Source organism: Octodon degus, unplaced genomic scaffold, assembly GCF_000260255.1.
Source record: "Octodon degus isolate 3935 unplaced genomic scaffold, OctDeg1.0 scaffold00034, whole genome shotgun sequence".
NCBI classification, from domain to species: domain Eukaryota; kingdom Metazoa; phylum Chordata; class Mammalia; order Rodentia; family Octodontidae; genus Octodon; species Octodon degus.
In genome coordinates, this window is record NW_004524610.1 from 1,951,002 (window position 1) to 1,968,215 (window position 17,214).

General features: G+C 45.6%; 1 protein-coding gene across 2 annotated transcripts in view; it reads right to left on the reverse strand.

The window, feature by feature from the left end:
* The window catches only part of Mcm9 (minichromosome maintenance 9 homologous recombination repair factor), a 106,543-nt gene extending 89,337 nt beyond the window's left edge, over nucleotides 1-17,206 (reverse strand). The window contains exons 1-6 of one of the 2 annotated variants that reach the window (XM_012514553.2): nucleotides 17,120-17,206; nucleotides 15,337-15,647; nucleotides 11,472-11,788; nucleotides 10,158-10,239; nucleotides 7,374-7,574; nucleotides 3,668-3,793 (exon numbers count right to left, since the gene is read on the reverse strand). In XM_012514553.2, coding sequence (XP_012370007.2) covers nucleotides 3,668-3,793; nucleotides 7,374-7,574; nucleotides 10,158-10,239; nucleotides 11,472-11,788; nucleotides 15,337-15,640 — 1,030 coding nt within the window. In that variant the 5' untranslated portion in view covers nucleotides 15,641-15,647; nucleotides 17,120-17,206. The remainder of the gene's footprint in view (nucleotides 1-3,667; nucleotides 3,794-7,373; nucleotides 7,575-10,157; nucleotides 10,240-11,471; nucleotides 11,789-15,336; nucleotides 15,648-17,119) is intronic. The other variant, XM_023714237.1, reaches the window with a different exon arrangement.
* Between the last annotated feature and the right edge of the window lie 8 nt (nucleotides 17,207-17,214).

Consider the following 17,214-nt stretch of genomic DNA (forward strand, 5'->3'; position numbering starts at 1 on the left):
TTGTACCTATGTTGTTTATTTATTATTTCTTGCCTATATCTTGTAATATGAGAAACTACTTTGGCAGTAACAATATACAATGTACTAACCATTGTTACTCTCCTAAAATCTTGTTTTGAGATTTTGTACCATTGTTTTTATTTTTTTTTCTTTAAAATAAAATAACTGATGTCAAAAAAAAAAAAAAAGATTACAGTAAATTAATGGACATATGACCATTAATCACTCTGAAAATACTTCCCCTTTACTTCAAACATACTTATTCCACTGTCACTGCCACTTTCTTTGTTTGTGGGCAGCTCATCCTGCCCCGGGGGCGGGGCTGGTGGGGTATGTGGCACTGTCCAACCTTGGTCCCTGCGCTTGCCTAAGCTTGCGTAAGCAGGTGCTTTAGATCACTGAGCTACCTCACCAGCCCTGTTCTTGTCACCTTTTTTTTTTTCAGAACCAGGGATTGAACTCAGCCCTTGTGCTTGCTGGGGAAGCGCTTATTCCACTGAGCCATCTCCCCGGCCCCCTTGTCACCTTCTGAAGCAGCTCTGGAAGTCCTCTTTTGTGTCTTTATGCACCATATTGTAGCTGCCTCAGAGTCCTAAATCAATGAAAATGTTTTACCTTTCAGGGTTGTAATGGTTGATTCACTGTTAACTTGAGAAGTTTAGAGGTTTAACTAAGTGTCTCAGCAGGGGCCAGGCCCTCGCTTTGTAAACATCCTAGGCCTGTGCAAGAGGAGAAGATGGTGTGAGTGCCACGCCCACTGGGGCAGGGGGCCTGCTTACAATGCAGGAGGAGAAGAGGCTTGCTCTCTCCACTTCTTGCCCTTGTTGTTCTGTCTTTTGTAGGCATGAACAGTTGCCCTCAGCTGTGCACCCTGCCATGGAGCCAGCTGAAGATGGGCTGAAACTTCTACAAACTGTGAGCTAAATATACCTTTCTTTCCTTAATTCTGGGCACTGGGTATCTTGTCTCAGCAAAGAGAGAAAAGAAACCAAAACAATGGTCATTTGGACCTTGGGGAAATGCCAGAAGATACAGAGCCAATCAGTAAGATGATGAGGACCCAGCATCAGGGTTTTAATAAGCTCGACTTCTGTTGGGTGGCACTTAGCAGTGCCAAAACTATTTACCGTATTTTTGATCACCCCTCAGATTCGTCAAAGAGGACTTTCAGAACTGCTCAACAAAGTAGCAAGAATGATGGAAAAAATACATTCAAAGCAAGGGGGAGGCTGGGCATGGTGGTACACACCTGTAGTTCCAGCACTTGGGAGGTAGGCTGAGGCAGGAGGATCGCTGAGTTCAAGGCCAGACTGAGCTGTACTGTAAGACTTTTGTCTCGAAATAAATAATCACTAAAAGACGGGGGAATAGTTTGAGGAGAATTGGTAGCAATATGTCTTTACTATAATAAAATTATTTAGAATACTCATTATTTTGATCAGCTTTTTCATATTTTATATAATTTGGGGGAAAGTCTCACTATGTAGTCCAGGTTGGCCTCAAATTCCGTATCCTACCTCAGCTGTAAGAGTCCTGGGATTCCAAATATGAGCCACAGGGCCCAGCCTTACTTTTTTTTTTTATGTATACTTTTATATAAGATTATTCAAAGAAGGATTTAACTAGGAAGTGTTTAGAAAAGTTAATTGTCATACGTACAACAATCTAATTGCTGAATGTGATTATTTCAAATTTAAATTCTATTCCTAGATGGCATATTCTTCCCAGATGATTAGGCCCATGTTTAACATTTCACATGGGTTTGCTGGGGCTGTAATTCCTCTATCTTGCTGCCAGGCAGCTGTGATTTGAACCGACTGTCCAGGTGGCCTGGACTGCCAGGGGTATATGCATGACAGTCCCACTGGGGAGTCTGAACTACTTCTTAGGGGTCTTGTATTACAAGAATACAAAAGATGGCATGGAGCTGGCTAGACAGCTCAAGCGCCTTGTAGGCAGATGCAGGGACCAGGGTTCAATCCACAGCCTGCCGTGCGGGCTCTGCCCCTGGGGCGCACTGAGAAGGCCATTGAGACTGGTTGTGGTGGTACATGCCTATAATCCCAGCACTGGCGAGGCTGAGACGGGGGATCACTATCCGAGCTGCATAGTATGACTTTGTATCAAATAAATAAATAAATTTTTTTAAGAAAAGAAAATTACTTGAAACAATGGCCAAAATTACTTGTGGCCAAAAATAAAGCCATCTGTGTTACATTTCACACACCCTGAACAAACCTGTTGTCTTTATGTATATTTTAAAGAAGTTCACTAACAAATTTCTTTTAATGAAATAAATAAATCTTCGATTGTAGTAAGTTTTTACTTGGTAAGAGTAGTATTACTTTATATTTAGACAGTAATTATTCAAACTCAAGCAACTAGAGTCAGCCCATTTATAGACTTTTATTAATTTTTATTAGTAAAAAGACTGCTTAGGGGCCGGGACGATGGCTCAGTAGAATAAGCGCTTCCCTGGCAAGCACAAGGGCCTGAGTTCAATCCCCGGTTCCGCCATTAAAAAAAAAAAAGACTGCTTAAAGTGATTAGGTCTGTTTGTAGCACCAGTGGTGCAAGCTTCTGGTGGGACAAGCATGCATGTACCACAGCTGGCTGGAACATTCAAAAAATGCTATTGAGCTTCTGATTTTATCTTTTTAAATACCAAATTCCTGTGAATAAGGCTTTCCATAAGAGTTGTATGAGTATTTTACTCTCTTTTTATGTAGGTACTCTTGGTGTTGGGGCTCGGAAAGTGCTCTATAAATACTGAACCACTTAAGCTGCTAACCGGTAAGTGAAAACCATTTTTTAAGAAAACTTTAGTAGTTTTATAGTAGAACAGCTATCTTAAGGCAATTAGGCACTTGTAGTTTCAGATGTACCCTAAGCAAACACGACTACCATGCAGCACACATCACTCCCTGGCCAGGCAGTGCTACTCGGGAACGTCAGCAGGAAGCCCCTGTTTGAGTTCCATGTCCGCGGAGAGCCTTGCAAATCACAGGTGATGCAGAAACAGAATGCACATAACCTTCCCCCGCAGTATTCCCTGCTGGGCTGTGTGGGCTTGGAGTCCCAGTGAGGTCACAGCCCCATTTGTAGTAGTTTATTTTACTCTGTGGGTTCACTCTTGGGTTATTATGGCTCATACTAGAGACACTCAGGTCTACCTGTCACGTGAGCTGCCAAAGAGCTTCCTGCCCTCCAGACAGGAGCACAGCCATCTGTGCTGAAATGTGTGACCAGCACATCCTGGCAGGTGATACATCTGCTGTCTGCCAGCAGAGGGTGCTCAGCAAACCCGTGGCCCAGAGCAGCAGCCTGAGAAACCCCACCGGCACAGTGGAGATGCCCGGGATGTGAGGGCACACTGCCTCTAACCCCCCTTCCTGGGATGAAGAGGACGGAGGGTGAGCATTCCCCTTCAGGCCCCTTACACACCACAGCACAGGTGCATACCCACTGGGAAAAGGGATTCTTCCGTCTGGAATTTGAGAAAGTGGCTTCTGATAAATACCACAGTATGAAACACGTGGACTACTGTAAACTTTAGGAGGCTACTTTTAGAGAGTAAAGCTCCACATGCAGTTTTGCTCAGGAAATAAAAGTCCAGCTTCTTTCCTGTAATGTTCGCACTTCTCAGAAAGTTCAAGCAAGTACTGACCTCTGACCCTCGTTCCTGTCGCATCAGTCCTCTGAATCCCACCAGCCAGGACCATGGCAACAGCGAGCTTCACCAGATACATCCCGAACACCTGCGGACATAGGCTGGCCAGTATCTCGTTCCTTCCTGGGAAAACCAAAAGATCAGACCTCACCCACAGCTTCCAAGAAGCCCTCACTGAAATCTCCTTCCTGTCCCAACTGACAAAACATACACCTTTCCTGCAAATCTAAAGTGATCAAAAAGGCCAATCCAAATTACTAAGGAGTGACAGCTAACCTGGGTCCTAAAAGTCCTTTCCTTCATATCATGAGGAGTCTGCTTTTCACTTCCGTGTGCTAGCCACTCAAATTTCCACAACTTCACTGTATTTCAGAAAGGATGCAAAAAAAGCACCTCTGCTGCCTAACCCACCACTCAGCACGCCAGCACGACTCCTTAAGCTAACAGCTGCATACTCCCCTCTGTGCTTTTGGGGAGCTGCACTCCTGCCCAATACAAAGGAGCACGTCAGAGGCAAGTCAGACTGCATAAGCAGGCCAGCAGGGCTTTATAGGTGCCTCCAAAAGTGGAAGTGATGGAGGGAAGGAAAATTACCCCAACCCATGTGGCAGTTCAGCATCTGCGCTGAGCTCTCTGGTAAATTCCGTTCTTCTGGAGTAAGCAACTGGAAGGTCAGGTCTTTTTAAAAAACACCATTACAAAGTATAATACTACTAATCCAAACTGCAGCTCTTGAACTCTTTCGTGTAGTTTTGAGGGTTTTTTTTTTTTTTTTTTTTTCCTGGTACTGGGGATTGAACTCAGGACCTTGCGCTTGCCAAGCAGGCATTTATACTGCTGAGCTATATCCCCAGCTCTCTTTTGTGTACTTTAAATAAAAAACTATCACCATCTAAAGTTCTGCTGTTCTTGGAAATGGCAAAGCAGAGTCTGAGAACCTGTTCCTAATCTTCCCTCCTTGAATAAAGCACTTCATCCAGTCACAGGCCCAGTCCATCTATACTACTCTCACCGGCGTTCCCTTGAGCCTGTTCACAACGTACAACCCTAACATGAAGGCTACTTTTGGAAAGTCAAACTGGGGTTTGGGTTTTTGGCACTGTAGACCAGAGCCAGGGCCTTGAGTACATTAAGCACACACTTCACCTGTAGGCCTGGGACGACAGACATAAAGTTCAAACAGGAGCAGTGGCCTGGGACGACAGACATAGTGGAGAGAGAAGATCCTTTACTAAGAAGAGACCAGAAAAAAGACTGTTTAATGGCCAAAGGAAATCGATCCCTTTCTAGAGACAGGCTAGAGAGCAAAGGTCAAGAATCTAGGGAGATAATACCCCAGGGCCAGCATGTCAGTTTTAACTAAAATTCAAAGACTGTACATGCAGAGAAAGAGACAGGCCCAAGAAGCCGGCTTAAGAGTAAGCAAACAGCCACCCAGGACTCTGGACGCTGAGCCAGGAGGAATGCTACACTTTCAAGTCCAGCCTGGGCTACATAGTGAACTCAAGGAAAGCCTAACTGCATAGTGAAACCCTGTTTCGGAAACACATACACACACAGACACACACACACACACGAAGTGTAAGCAGACTGACATGGATACACCCAAGCCAAAACCCAGAGCCCAGTGGAGAGGGGCACAGGCTCTGGGTCATGTCTAGACTGAACCGCAGTCTTGTTCTTTACCAGGGCCTGACCTTGGCTGAGTTTCACAACTCCTCTGCTCCATTCCTGTATCTGTCCATGAAGATGGTAACTGCACCGGAGTCAGTAATTGTACATAGAGAAAGCAGTACCTGGCATGTAGTAGAGGAGCTTTTAACTATTAATTTTTATTTTCTGAATTACCTGTGCTCATTATCTCTGATCTCAAGGTTTCTTCAAGTATTAACTAACGCAAAGTTCTACTATGAAAGCAGGGCTGGAGTGACAAAGACGGCAACAGGAAAGGGCCATTAACCTCAACACGCTGTCTAGGGTGGAAGCCATTATTCCTTGCATTGTGGCAGCAGAAGCTTCCACGCTGTACCACGGAAGAGAACGCGCTAGGGGAAAGCCCATGGCCACCTCTCCACCATCCCCAAAGTCCTGGCTCCAGAACGTCCCTGTAGTGCAGCGACAGCTGAGGTTATCCACTCCGACGTACAGCCTCAGTTATCTCAGTGAAGAAAACCTCAAGTCTAAGATAATTCAGTCTCCCCAGGTGGGTTTAGTCGGCCCAGCAGAGAGCCCCACACTTGGTATTGTGGCCAGCAGTACCCCGGCACCACAGTAGAGGGGTACTCGAGGTCTTGAGACCGAAATAAAACCCTTGGGCCTCATGGCAGTCAATACCCAGTCTCCAAAAGCAAGCAAATTCTGAGAAAAGCAATAAAGCAATCTGTAGCCGTAGACTGGTAAAAGAGGCGCTGTTGGATACAGCTCCTATCCTGACCGCTTCACACCCCCACGCACACAGATTCCCCCTAACACGCACACTTTAAAGTAGTCAGATGTAGGCCCTGGTACCTGGTATACAGGGAACGAAGAAAGGAAAGTTTGCTCAGATACAAAAGAAAAGCGCTGCATCATTTTTTCACTGTGTTCCTACTTATATTTTCACAAGGCTAATGTACTTCCCCCTTCCTTCTACCTATTAAAAGGCTTACCCTAGATCACATAAAAGGTCAGGAACTACTGTATATGTCTTACACATAACAGTTTTAAAATTTTCATAAAATAAAAGCAAACTTCCAAAATATAGACAAGTTGAAACTTTATTTTATGAAATAGCATCTACGTAGTTCAGCATGTGATTTAAGAATAAAATAGTCAACACAGACTTGAGGAAAACGTTATTTCAAAGTCTATGAGTGGCTTCAGTATACTTTTCTCAGATGCCTGCGTGTGATGTCCATCTGCAGAGCAGACACGATACTGAATACAGGTTTCTAGCTAAAGGCTGCTTCACACCAACAGTGACAGACACACTAACAAAGCATGTGACAGGGCTCCAAGAGCTTTCTGCTGTCGTCACTTCCATGGATTATATTTATGATGTGGCTACACTGGCAAGTAGAAGCTGAACTCCAGCTCTAGGCCCTTTAGTAATAATCTGAGCTCACTGAGCAAGAGCCTTAACTTCCGTTTTATACATTTAGGGCTTTTCAACAATAGCACACTCCACACAAGTAGAGGCGGTGCTCTTCTGTGCTGTGTAATCACGTCTTGGCGGAGAGCTTGTCCTCAGCATCTCCTCTCCGTCCTCGCCTCCTTCTGCCTACTGCCTCTTTTAAAATCCTTAGTGAGCACAGTGGAATGCTGCCTTTCTTACCAAAAACACACTAGCAGATAATGGTTTTAATGCAATACAACAAGATGAGCTCTGTCTTTTTGCAGAACTGTGTTTTTTATTTGGTAGAAAAGATAGGACACTCAGTTCAATCCCCGGTTCTGCCAAAAAAAAAAAAAAAAAAAAAAGATAGGACACTCAAAAACTTTTGGGAGCACAGCAAGTGTTTAAATAACAGTTGAAAAGGAAAAATCTCTAGGAAGATCTCCAAATAGAAAAAACAAGCCAGCAAAGGGCTTCAGATGGAGACCACAGCTGGAGGCACTCACTAAGGCGCTGGTCTGGACGCAGCCTGACTCCCGCAGCATGAGCAGCTACCCCCAAACACAGAAAGTAAGCGCTGAGTGTCATGCCGTCATGAAGTCCACAAACCTGCAAAGGGATCACCTCTGTAGCACTCCCAAAACTCCTCAAACTCCTTTCGGACTTCCTCATCCATGACGATCCTAGAGGACTGCTCATTATTTATCTGCACGTAGTTGGCTTTTAGGACTATCTCCACTTCACAGCGCACATCTTGCTGCAAGGGCTTCCAGCGCTGCATCACAACCCCATAGATGGTGAGGTCATCCCCTGGAAGAGAGCGCACGGGGTCCACAGGGCGTCCCACGTGCCGGCAGAAATTAGAGACAAACCACTCTCTACCATGGCTAGGGTGTGTACTCACCACCCAAGAACAACCTGGGGGTCGAAGAGCAGCGCAAGACCCACCACTGCTCCACAGGCACGCGAACCTGCACAGCCACGGGTGAGGAGAGCATTTTTAGCTTTCATAATATGCCAAATAATGATCACACCACATTACAGGACTACCTTCACTGGGAAAAGTTTCCTATGTGATTTAGTTTTTGCTGACTTCAGAGTGTCTGTCTAGTTCTCCTTTTTTCTAAAAAGGTGTGGAAACTGCGGCCAGAAGGTGAAAGCAAATCAGCCCGGGATCCCTGCAAGACAATCCTGAGACGGCGATGCCCAGGCCCCCCACTTGGTCTCTTCCATGTTCATTTTCATTTTCCACGTTTGTTAATCAACACTTTACTTATTGACTTTTTAAATGAACTAAGGAAGCAAGGAAGGAATGAACTAAGAAATCAGTGAATACCTGTCCTACTTCAAAGCATGAACACACAAGACAGCACCCCAGCAAGCTCCTTCCTGGGGCTCCCTCGCTCCCATGAGGAGAGTCTCCTGTTCTGGACTGGCAGGACGCTGCACCCTAACACATGTCCCAAGGGCTCCGGGTTGTTTCCAGGCTTCACTGAGCACTGGCTTCTACACTTACTTTCACACTCTGTGCAAGGCATTGATGAACAATCATCTGTGAATGCTTGGCATTCATGATGGTGGTACTAGAGAAAGGGGCCCCAAACAGAGCTACCTAGTCAAGTTTCAATCACACCAAATGGAAGATGTCTGAGGAGCCCTGAACCCAATCCTGGCCTTTATGTTTTACATAAGAAACACAGTCCCAGCACTCACACCCATACCTCCGTGCCAGCTGATGCTGCTTGCGGGAGCAAATGCCTTTCTCGCTAAATGTCGACGCGTGATGTCCATCTCCAGAGCAGACACCATGCTGGATCCACGCTTCTAGCTAAAGGCTGCTTCACACCAATGGCGACAGACACGCTAACAAAGTGTGTGATGCGGCTCCAAGAGCTTTCTGCTGCCGTCACTTCCATGGATTATATTTACGACGTAGCTACACTGGCAAGTAGGGGCTTAACTCCAAGCCTAGGCCCTTTAGTAATAATCTGAGCTCACTGAGCAATGATTATGTGTACAGTGTAGACTACGGCACGACAGGGACTCCACAGAGCCAGGCTAGCCCCACCTCCACCCTTCACTGGCTACGTGTGATGGACAAGTTGTTTATGTCCCTGAACCTGTTTCTTGACCTACAGAATGAGAGGACTTACATCACAGGACAAGAGAACCAGCACAAAGCATGTGAGCTGCTGGCTGCAACATCAAGGACAGAGAGGCCCTCAGGAAGCAGCAGGTGTACGTCTGCACCCGTCCCACCTACTTCTGTAGTGACAATGCGCCTCTGAACAGTGAAGGTCTTCATTTACTCAAATGCTTCTGCAATGCCAGGCTAATAGGACCTTTATTGTGAGGCACCTGGGCTGACCAAGGCAGCAGCTGTCCATTTTAAAAGTCTGCATTAAAGTATTCTCTTCTGTCCAGGGAGCTACCGTTCTTACTGCTAAGCAAGCCAGTCTCCTCCTGGGTCTCTGTCTGTCACAGGAGCTTTCCAACTGCAGCCAATCCACTTGCTCCTACGTCCACCTTCCTGCTACAGACAGTCATCACACGGACTCTAATTTCAAGACTCCGTGTATTTCAAGCTGGGGTTCCTACCTAGGCTGCAACTTCCTGAAGGGCAAGAATTGTGCTGTTCTTATTTTTTGACTCCCACAGAGCTATGGGTAAATGAAAACTGCTGTCATCAACTACTTCCTGTCATCAATTGATCCATTCTTTATTATTAATACATTTTGAAAGAAAAAAAGAAAACAGCTCAGATTTCTCTTTCATGCAGAACCGTTCAGTTTGGAAGAGCTGTGTGGGAGTGTCCAGCACCGCCACGCCCCAGCCCAGAGCAGATGGGGGACAGTCACCTCCTTTCCTCCGGGCAGTGAGGCTCAAGAGCACCTGACAGAGCGTGTGCTGCCAACACCAGTGACTGTCCACTGCACACTAGTCACTTCTATTATGCTGCACAGCCGCGCCAAGAAACCTGGAAGCCAAGCTGTGTCTGTGGACTCCTGTTCCAGCCCCACCACCTGACTGGAGGTGTCCTGGGCCAGAAGCATTTCGTCTGTAAACATGGCTAGAGTGGACCTCAGCTGCAGCCCACAGCTTCCTCTCGTCATCTGCTACTGGACACCAGGCTCCGTCTGCAAGGGGAGCAGCTGCACTCTACAGCCCCCTGCCAGAGGTCTCTGGGAAAATTCCAAGTAGCATCTCCTAATCCTAATCAGACCTCTACATAAGCTAAGGCAAGTGCATGCTTGCTGGGTGTGGTGGTGTTCCCACCTGTGGCCTCAGTTGCTCAAGAGGCTGAGACAAGAGGATCACATGCACCCATGGGTTCGAAACCAGTCTGCACAACTCAGGAAGATCTCCATCTCTGAAAACAAGGTTCATCCTTACCAGACTTGCAACTGTCTACTAAGTCGTCTTCTAGGATGACCTTCATAGATCGAGGAATACTTCCAACAGATAGCTTTTGAACCTAGCAAGAAAAAGAAAACAGATACTAAATATGCTTAAAGACATGCTATGGGGTGGGTATGGGCATTGCAGATGCTCATTTGTACCCCCACATGGTCACATGAAAAAGTTCTAGCCCATGAAACCCAAGCAGGCATGTGCCAGAGGACTGCTGCGGACAAGGTTTACATGGAGACTTGGGAGGCCCAGGGTACACAGCCATCTTCCTTCTGTTCTTTCACTAGGACACAAGTCACAGTTATAGCCACTACTCTGGACCACTGAAACCACACTTACAGAAACCATGAATTAAGCCAGGTTTGAGCCCTTGACTCTGTGACTATGTCTTAGCTTTTTGCTGCTTACTTCCTGTCCTAGCTACTTTTCTCTCATTGCTGGGACAAACACCAGACACCCAGAATGAAGGAAGGAAAGGTTTATTTAGCTCATAGTTAGCAGAGGTTTCAGCCATTCATGGTGGGGGAAAACAGCAAGGAGCAAAGGGAGGGGTCGCAGCTGAGGCTGCTGGTGAGCCTCTTTCCCCTCCTTACCCTATAAGGCAGACTGTCTGCTCCAGGGTGGGTGCAGCACTCCCACCCATAATCCCAGCACTGGATCATGAATTGATCACAAACTCTAGAAGGTGCCCCATGACTGCGTGAGGCTTTGGGGGGACAGCTGGACACAAACCATCATAACACCTCCTATTATTATTTTAGATGACAGAACAAAGCTTTTGAAAAGGATAAAGAGACTCACTGTAACTTCTGTTTTTGTTTTCTAAGACAGGGTCTCGCCATGTAGCCCAGGCTGGCCTTGAACACACGCTGTGATCCTCCTGCCTGGGCTTCCCAAGAGCTACTCTTTACAGGGTTAAATACACTGCATTTGGCACATTTGGTACACTTCACTGGCATAGCAAAACTTAAATCCTACTTAGCCCAGTGTTTTAACTCTGGCTTAAACCTTGGGCTTAACAATTAAACATTCTATCCCTTACTTACACTAGAGCTAGGTTAGAATTCTTAAATACTCACTTAAGTTTTAACATACTAAGGCATCTCATAGCCTTCTTGTTGGTACTCAAACATGATTATAACTAAAAACTATATTCTGATATAAAAGCAGCAGTTTCAAGACTGATCTAAGTGAAGGCACAAAGTCATCTGTATTCATCTGATATTCCTTAATCTTTGCAATCTGAGAGAAAACCACTTCAAATTTGTTCTTTTTCTCACTTATTTCATCATTTACCTGTTCTTGAATTTTGATTTCTTGGTAATCTCTACACCTGGCTGGATTTGAAGACAAATCTGAAAGGCAAGTGAATTTCGAGGAATCACACCTCTCCAGGCTGGGACACGAGGATGGCCGGCAGAAGAGGTAATACTGCTCAAAATCAGCCTTGACTACGAATGTGTGTTTGCACTTGTTGCACATGTAATCCCGTTCACACTCCAGGACTTTCACCAGACTTGTTCGAATCACTGTTCCAGTGACAGATAAAAAGTGTCCCACGTCCTTGGTCTTAGGGATGTGCTCCCTCACCAGCTCCGGACAGACCGGCAAACCTGATGGAAAAACAAGAGCACCCACTTACACCATAAGACCTACCTGCATGGAACACAGTCTTCAAATCCTTCTATCTTACCTTAAGGGAAATATCTGATTATGAACTTAGGAAACAAAAGATATTTTAAATAGGAGTTATCAATAGGCTTGTTTAAAAAGCAGGTATCTATTATAGCCAAGATTAAAGAAAAAAATTGATTCTTGTCAGAGAGAGAGAGCACTGTAGGACCTAAATATGGTTCGTAACTGTGAACCCATTTAACACAGAAAGTGCTGCTGCTTGCTACCTGGAAAACTGCCTGATGCCTTCTGAGCAAACAGCTAAGCAGAGTGGTAAAGAGATGGCAATGATGAGAGCGCAGTCTCCCCCTGCTAGGTGACTGCTTTACTCAGGTGGGCTCACAGTTCACTTCCTGGAAATTCACCCATAACATCATGTCAGCCTTGAAACCTGTGACTTTCAACATCAAGAAAACAGGCAAGGGAGAAAGTAAAAGGGCCGAAGCCAAGTCTTATTTCTACGGAAATTCCCTGTTCCTCATCTGAATGGGATGCACTAGAGGACCTGGCTGTGATGGCCACAGCAGCCTCTGCAGTGCTTTGGCAGGAAAGCTGCTCCACAGGTCCAGCGCGCAAGGTCCACCGACTCAGTGGGCACACAGAGCCCTGTCTGCTAGACCCTCTGGGCTCAGAAGCCAGGACACCACGATGGTAGGGCCCCCCCCCCCACTGTTAAGTTTCTAGAGCCAGATGATTTCTCCCCATTAACACATCCACTCTGAAAGCCTAGTGATCCCATTAATAGCAAGGTGCTCTAGGAAGCCTGGGAGTAAGAAAGCAAACAAGGGAACTATTAACCTGAGGTGACCTGGTGACCTGGTTACAGGTCACAGGGATCAGAGTTTAATGCTCTGTGTGCAAGACACTCTTCACACACTACATGGCGAGAGTCAGCGAGGTGGGCACAGCCACACCTCCCCCTGGGGCTCTTTTTCCTGCGCTCCCAAGGCTGACTTACCTGTCTTCCAAGGGTAATACTTCATTAAAAGATCAAAAATACAATCTGAACCTAGTAGCAGTGATCCCCCTTTCCCTCCCTCCCCCTAGCTGCTGGCAATGACTACTCTCATTTCTGACTCTATGGACTCACCCATTCTGGCTATTTCATATAAACGAAACCATACAGTGTGTGGTCTTTTAGGTCTGGTCTCTTTCACTAAGCAATATCACTACTTCATTCCTATATATGGCTATAAACATTCCATGGTATGTATAGACCATATATTATCTGTTCATCCACTGAGAGATGATTTGGGTTGTTTTCATTTGGGGACTACTATAAATAATGCTACTGCAAACATTTTCATGCAAATTTTTGTTTGAGTATTCATTTCCAGTTATCTTGGGCATAAACCTAAGAGCTGATTTACTAGATTATATGGTCATTAAAATAACTTAAAATACTTTTAAAGTTCTTAATTGTTCTCTAATGTACATATACAAGTAGCTACTTAGGTGCGAAACAGGATTATTAACCTAATGTGTGTTTTGAAGTACAAACAGAAATCTACTAACAATTATTTCTAAGAACAACAAGGAAGCTAAATAGGAAAAGAGAAAAGATGGGTTATGCCACTTTATTTAAATAACACTTTTTTTGGATTTAAAGAATATCTACTGGCCTAAAGAAATACCATTTTTGCACTCCACTTTCCATTCCCACTTTTTTTTTTTTTTTTTTAACATTTATTTATTTATTGTGTGTGTGTGGCCAGCTCAGCCCTCCAGGGGGCGGGGCTGGCTGGCATGTGGTGCTGGGGGATCAAACCGTGGTCCCTGTGCTTTGCCAAGCTTGTTCCATGTAGGTGCTTTAGACCACTGAGCCATCTCGCCAGCCCCTCCATTCCCACTTTTACTTCCAGTGCTGTTTCACATGGAACATGACCATTAAGCTTAAACCATACTGTCAATATGTTAAAACTTAATAAAAATTGAGGTCATGACACCTTAAGTGTTGGAAAGTGTTGCATGTCATACTAATGTCATACATAAGGGCAGAATGTCCAGTAAAATGGGACTCCCCAGTACAGCTTAGTGCAGTCCTGGGACTTTCAATGAGGTAAAGTCATATGTAATCAGTGAAATCTTACATAATTGTCACAGACATCTAACAAAAAGATATCCAGGTAAAAGATTAAGAGACAAGCTCCAGCCAAAATAATAATTTTTTTTGTACTTTAGGGAAGGATCTACAGGGTGTTCAGAGTCTCGCTAATGGATCAGACGTGTAGTGATCCGTCTTTTTACAGCCTCACAAGAGCTGGGATTACGGGTGCGCTACCACACCCAGTCTCAAGTCTCAGTGTGCTCCAGGGGTGGAGCTGGCATGGCAGGCCCAAGGACTGAACCCCCAGCTCCTGCTGAGCTATTTGCCTGGCCCTATTAATAATAATAATAATAATAATAAAGCTACTTGGTGTAAATCGGGAAGAGGAGGCAGGACCTAAGAGATAGCCAAGTCAGAACCCTAAGGACCATGGGCAAACACAGTTAAAGGGAAAGGTGTCTAAAACAGAGGTGGAGAAGCTGCAGCCAGAAGGTGAGGAAGGTGGGAGAGTGAGCAGGGGCCTGAGGCTGGAATCCACAAACCCAGAGCAGTCAGGGGACCTAAGTCTACAGAGTAACTGTGGAAGACAGAAACACTAGCAAGTACCCTCTGCACATCCTGCAGGTTACCACAGAAACCGCTGAGGGCTGTGTTATGGGTGGCACAGAAAAGATGAGGGCAGCCGAGGGAGAAACGCGCCGCACTCTGCCACACTGGTTATGCAGAGGAAAGCAGGCGGAGGAGGAAGGGAACAGAGGGGAGAGAGGGCCTTTTTCTTTTTATAAAATGGAAACTATCTGAAACAGAATGTTCCAGAATGATCTCTCTAGTCACTGGACATACTCAGGAAGGGCGCACCCTAAAGAGGTCGTGCTTACAGCACTGAAGGTCAGATTAACCTGTGCCTAAGCTCCCCAGCTACACTGAAAGTACCCTACCAAAAACCAACAATCTGTTCCCAACCAGAGGAGGCTGCAGGAGAAAAAAACGTATTCCAGGAGAAACAAAACCTTGTAGCTCTAGAATCAATTCAGCGTAAAAGCAATGCACATTAAAACAATCTTGACACATAAAATTGATTAACTGCCTCAAGTGGATTCAGGTCTAGCACTTTTCTGACTCTTGTATCACCGCTTCTTTCAGCGAGTCCCAGGAGCTCACAGAGCTGCACTGGGATACAGTTTCATACACAGAGGCCAGGGTGTAGGGCTGGTTCTGCACCTTCTCCCACCTTCCTTTGCATGGCCAGCACCTGATGCCCAGAAGAGTTAATCAGTACTCCAAGCTAGAAGTGACTATCTGGTACAATAGACACGAATTTTTAATATAAAGATCAGTCATTTCTGGGTATTCTGAATCTCACTTGCACTCTATTTCCTTCAGATCGTCACAGAAAATTCCATAGCACTAATTCCATGATAGCATGCTTATGTGACTCACCTGATATCCTGGCATGAAGATTGTGCTTCATGGATACACCCTCCTGATGAGAAAGGGACTGGAAAACTGTCATGGCTGACCTTTGCAGGGCACTATCAAACACAGTCAGTACTTCTTTGGGGAACGCAGTGAAATACTCCCCAACTTCCATGTTGGTCTCAAAAAGTGTCATGGCATTCACCACCACTGGGTAGTGGCCATCCTCATCAGCTTCCTTCAAGATGAGGACAAGGTCACTCTTATGGTACTCCGAAACATAGGACTCGAACACTTGGCCCACCAGTGCCACCTGCTCACTATTCATTCTGAATCTAGTCAATGGGAACAAGAAAGGAAGGAATTACACCTTTGATAGTCAAGACTGCACAGAATTTTTTAGTTATAAATCACATTGCCTTTGGGTCACGCTATAATCACATTATAATCTGAATTCAAACCTTAAAATTAGATCTGAATTATCTGTTACAGTGACATAATGTGTACTTTAAAAATGACTGAAGTTAAATTCAATTTAAAGAATTAGATGCTACTGATTATCGAGATCCAAAATATGCTCCTCGTGTTCTTCCCTAATCTTTCTCTTCATACAATTCGTGTAATATATGTAAAAAGTCCCAAGTTTTTCTTTGACTACATTCCATTTTGCTCTCAAATGTGTGTTTCAGTGAAGTCACTCCAGTGGAGTTCTTTGCAAGGGCCTGGTTCTAGCTTTTACTCGTGCGGGAGAGCATACCACTTTCTTCTCTCTAATCACACACATACATTCATGTGTATTTTGTTCCATAGACACAATACAATCAAGCATACTGATGGCTCTAATGATTCATTAATGATGTATTTGGAGGTGAATTGGTTTTCTACTTTCTGTTTCTAATCTAGGAAAATTAACAAGCTTCAGCAAAAACAGTTGTTAAAGGTATAAAAAACTAGACAAACTACAGAAAGGAACATTAAGTCTTTCAAAAAAAAAAAAGGATTGTCAATAAATACAACACACACCATATTTCACCTATCTCATTCCTCAGACAACCTTCTCTGTAAAAGTTATATTTGTAGATAAAAAGGGCCCACCCCTCCTGTGTTCATATATCTAATCACATCACAAAGCACACACGCACAAGCCCAAGTCAGTGTCCCGTTTTAATATCTACCATGCACGAAACTGCAAGGCACAAGGAACCTAAGACCAATCAATGAAACTGCTCTACCTGAGGTAACAATATGTACAGGGCCCGACAGAGCGAAGGGTTAATTTTAACTGGATGGGGAGATTACAAATACCAAACTGGTACCTGACTGCAAACAGAACAAGTACAGCAGGAGCGGCCAACTTTAACTCCACGTATTTCATTAACCTACAGGCCAGGGATCCGTGGCAACTATTGGAGGCTAGTGTGAGATTAAGAAATGAGTGATAGTGAATCATGGCCAACACACTAAGTAATCTGGATTTTGGTAGGCAATATCAGGTCAGCTCAATGGGAAGCACGAATGACACTTCAGAAGGAAAACCATGCAGCGCTCACGCCCGGGAATTCCAGCCGCGAACCACGCCCTTAGCCCCGCCCCTCCGGGGAAGCCCCTCCCCTCCCGGGAAGCCCCGCCCCGAGGAGCAGGCCGCGTCGTCCCGCCGCCGCCCGGCGTCTCGCGGCCTCGGCTCGGTTCGGCTCGGTTCGGCTCGGCCCAGCCCCGCGCCCGCCCGCAGCCCCACCCGCGGTCTCGCGCCGCCTCTCCTCCCCGTCTCCCCGCCCCGGCTGAGGGCCAGCGTGGAGCAGCTGCTCACCTGGGAGCGCTCGCCGTCTTCTCGCTCACCGCCGACTCCGCTCCGGGCAGCCCCTAGCCGGGCCGGCGCGGGGCCGAGGAGTTCCGAGGTGAATG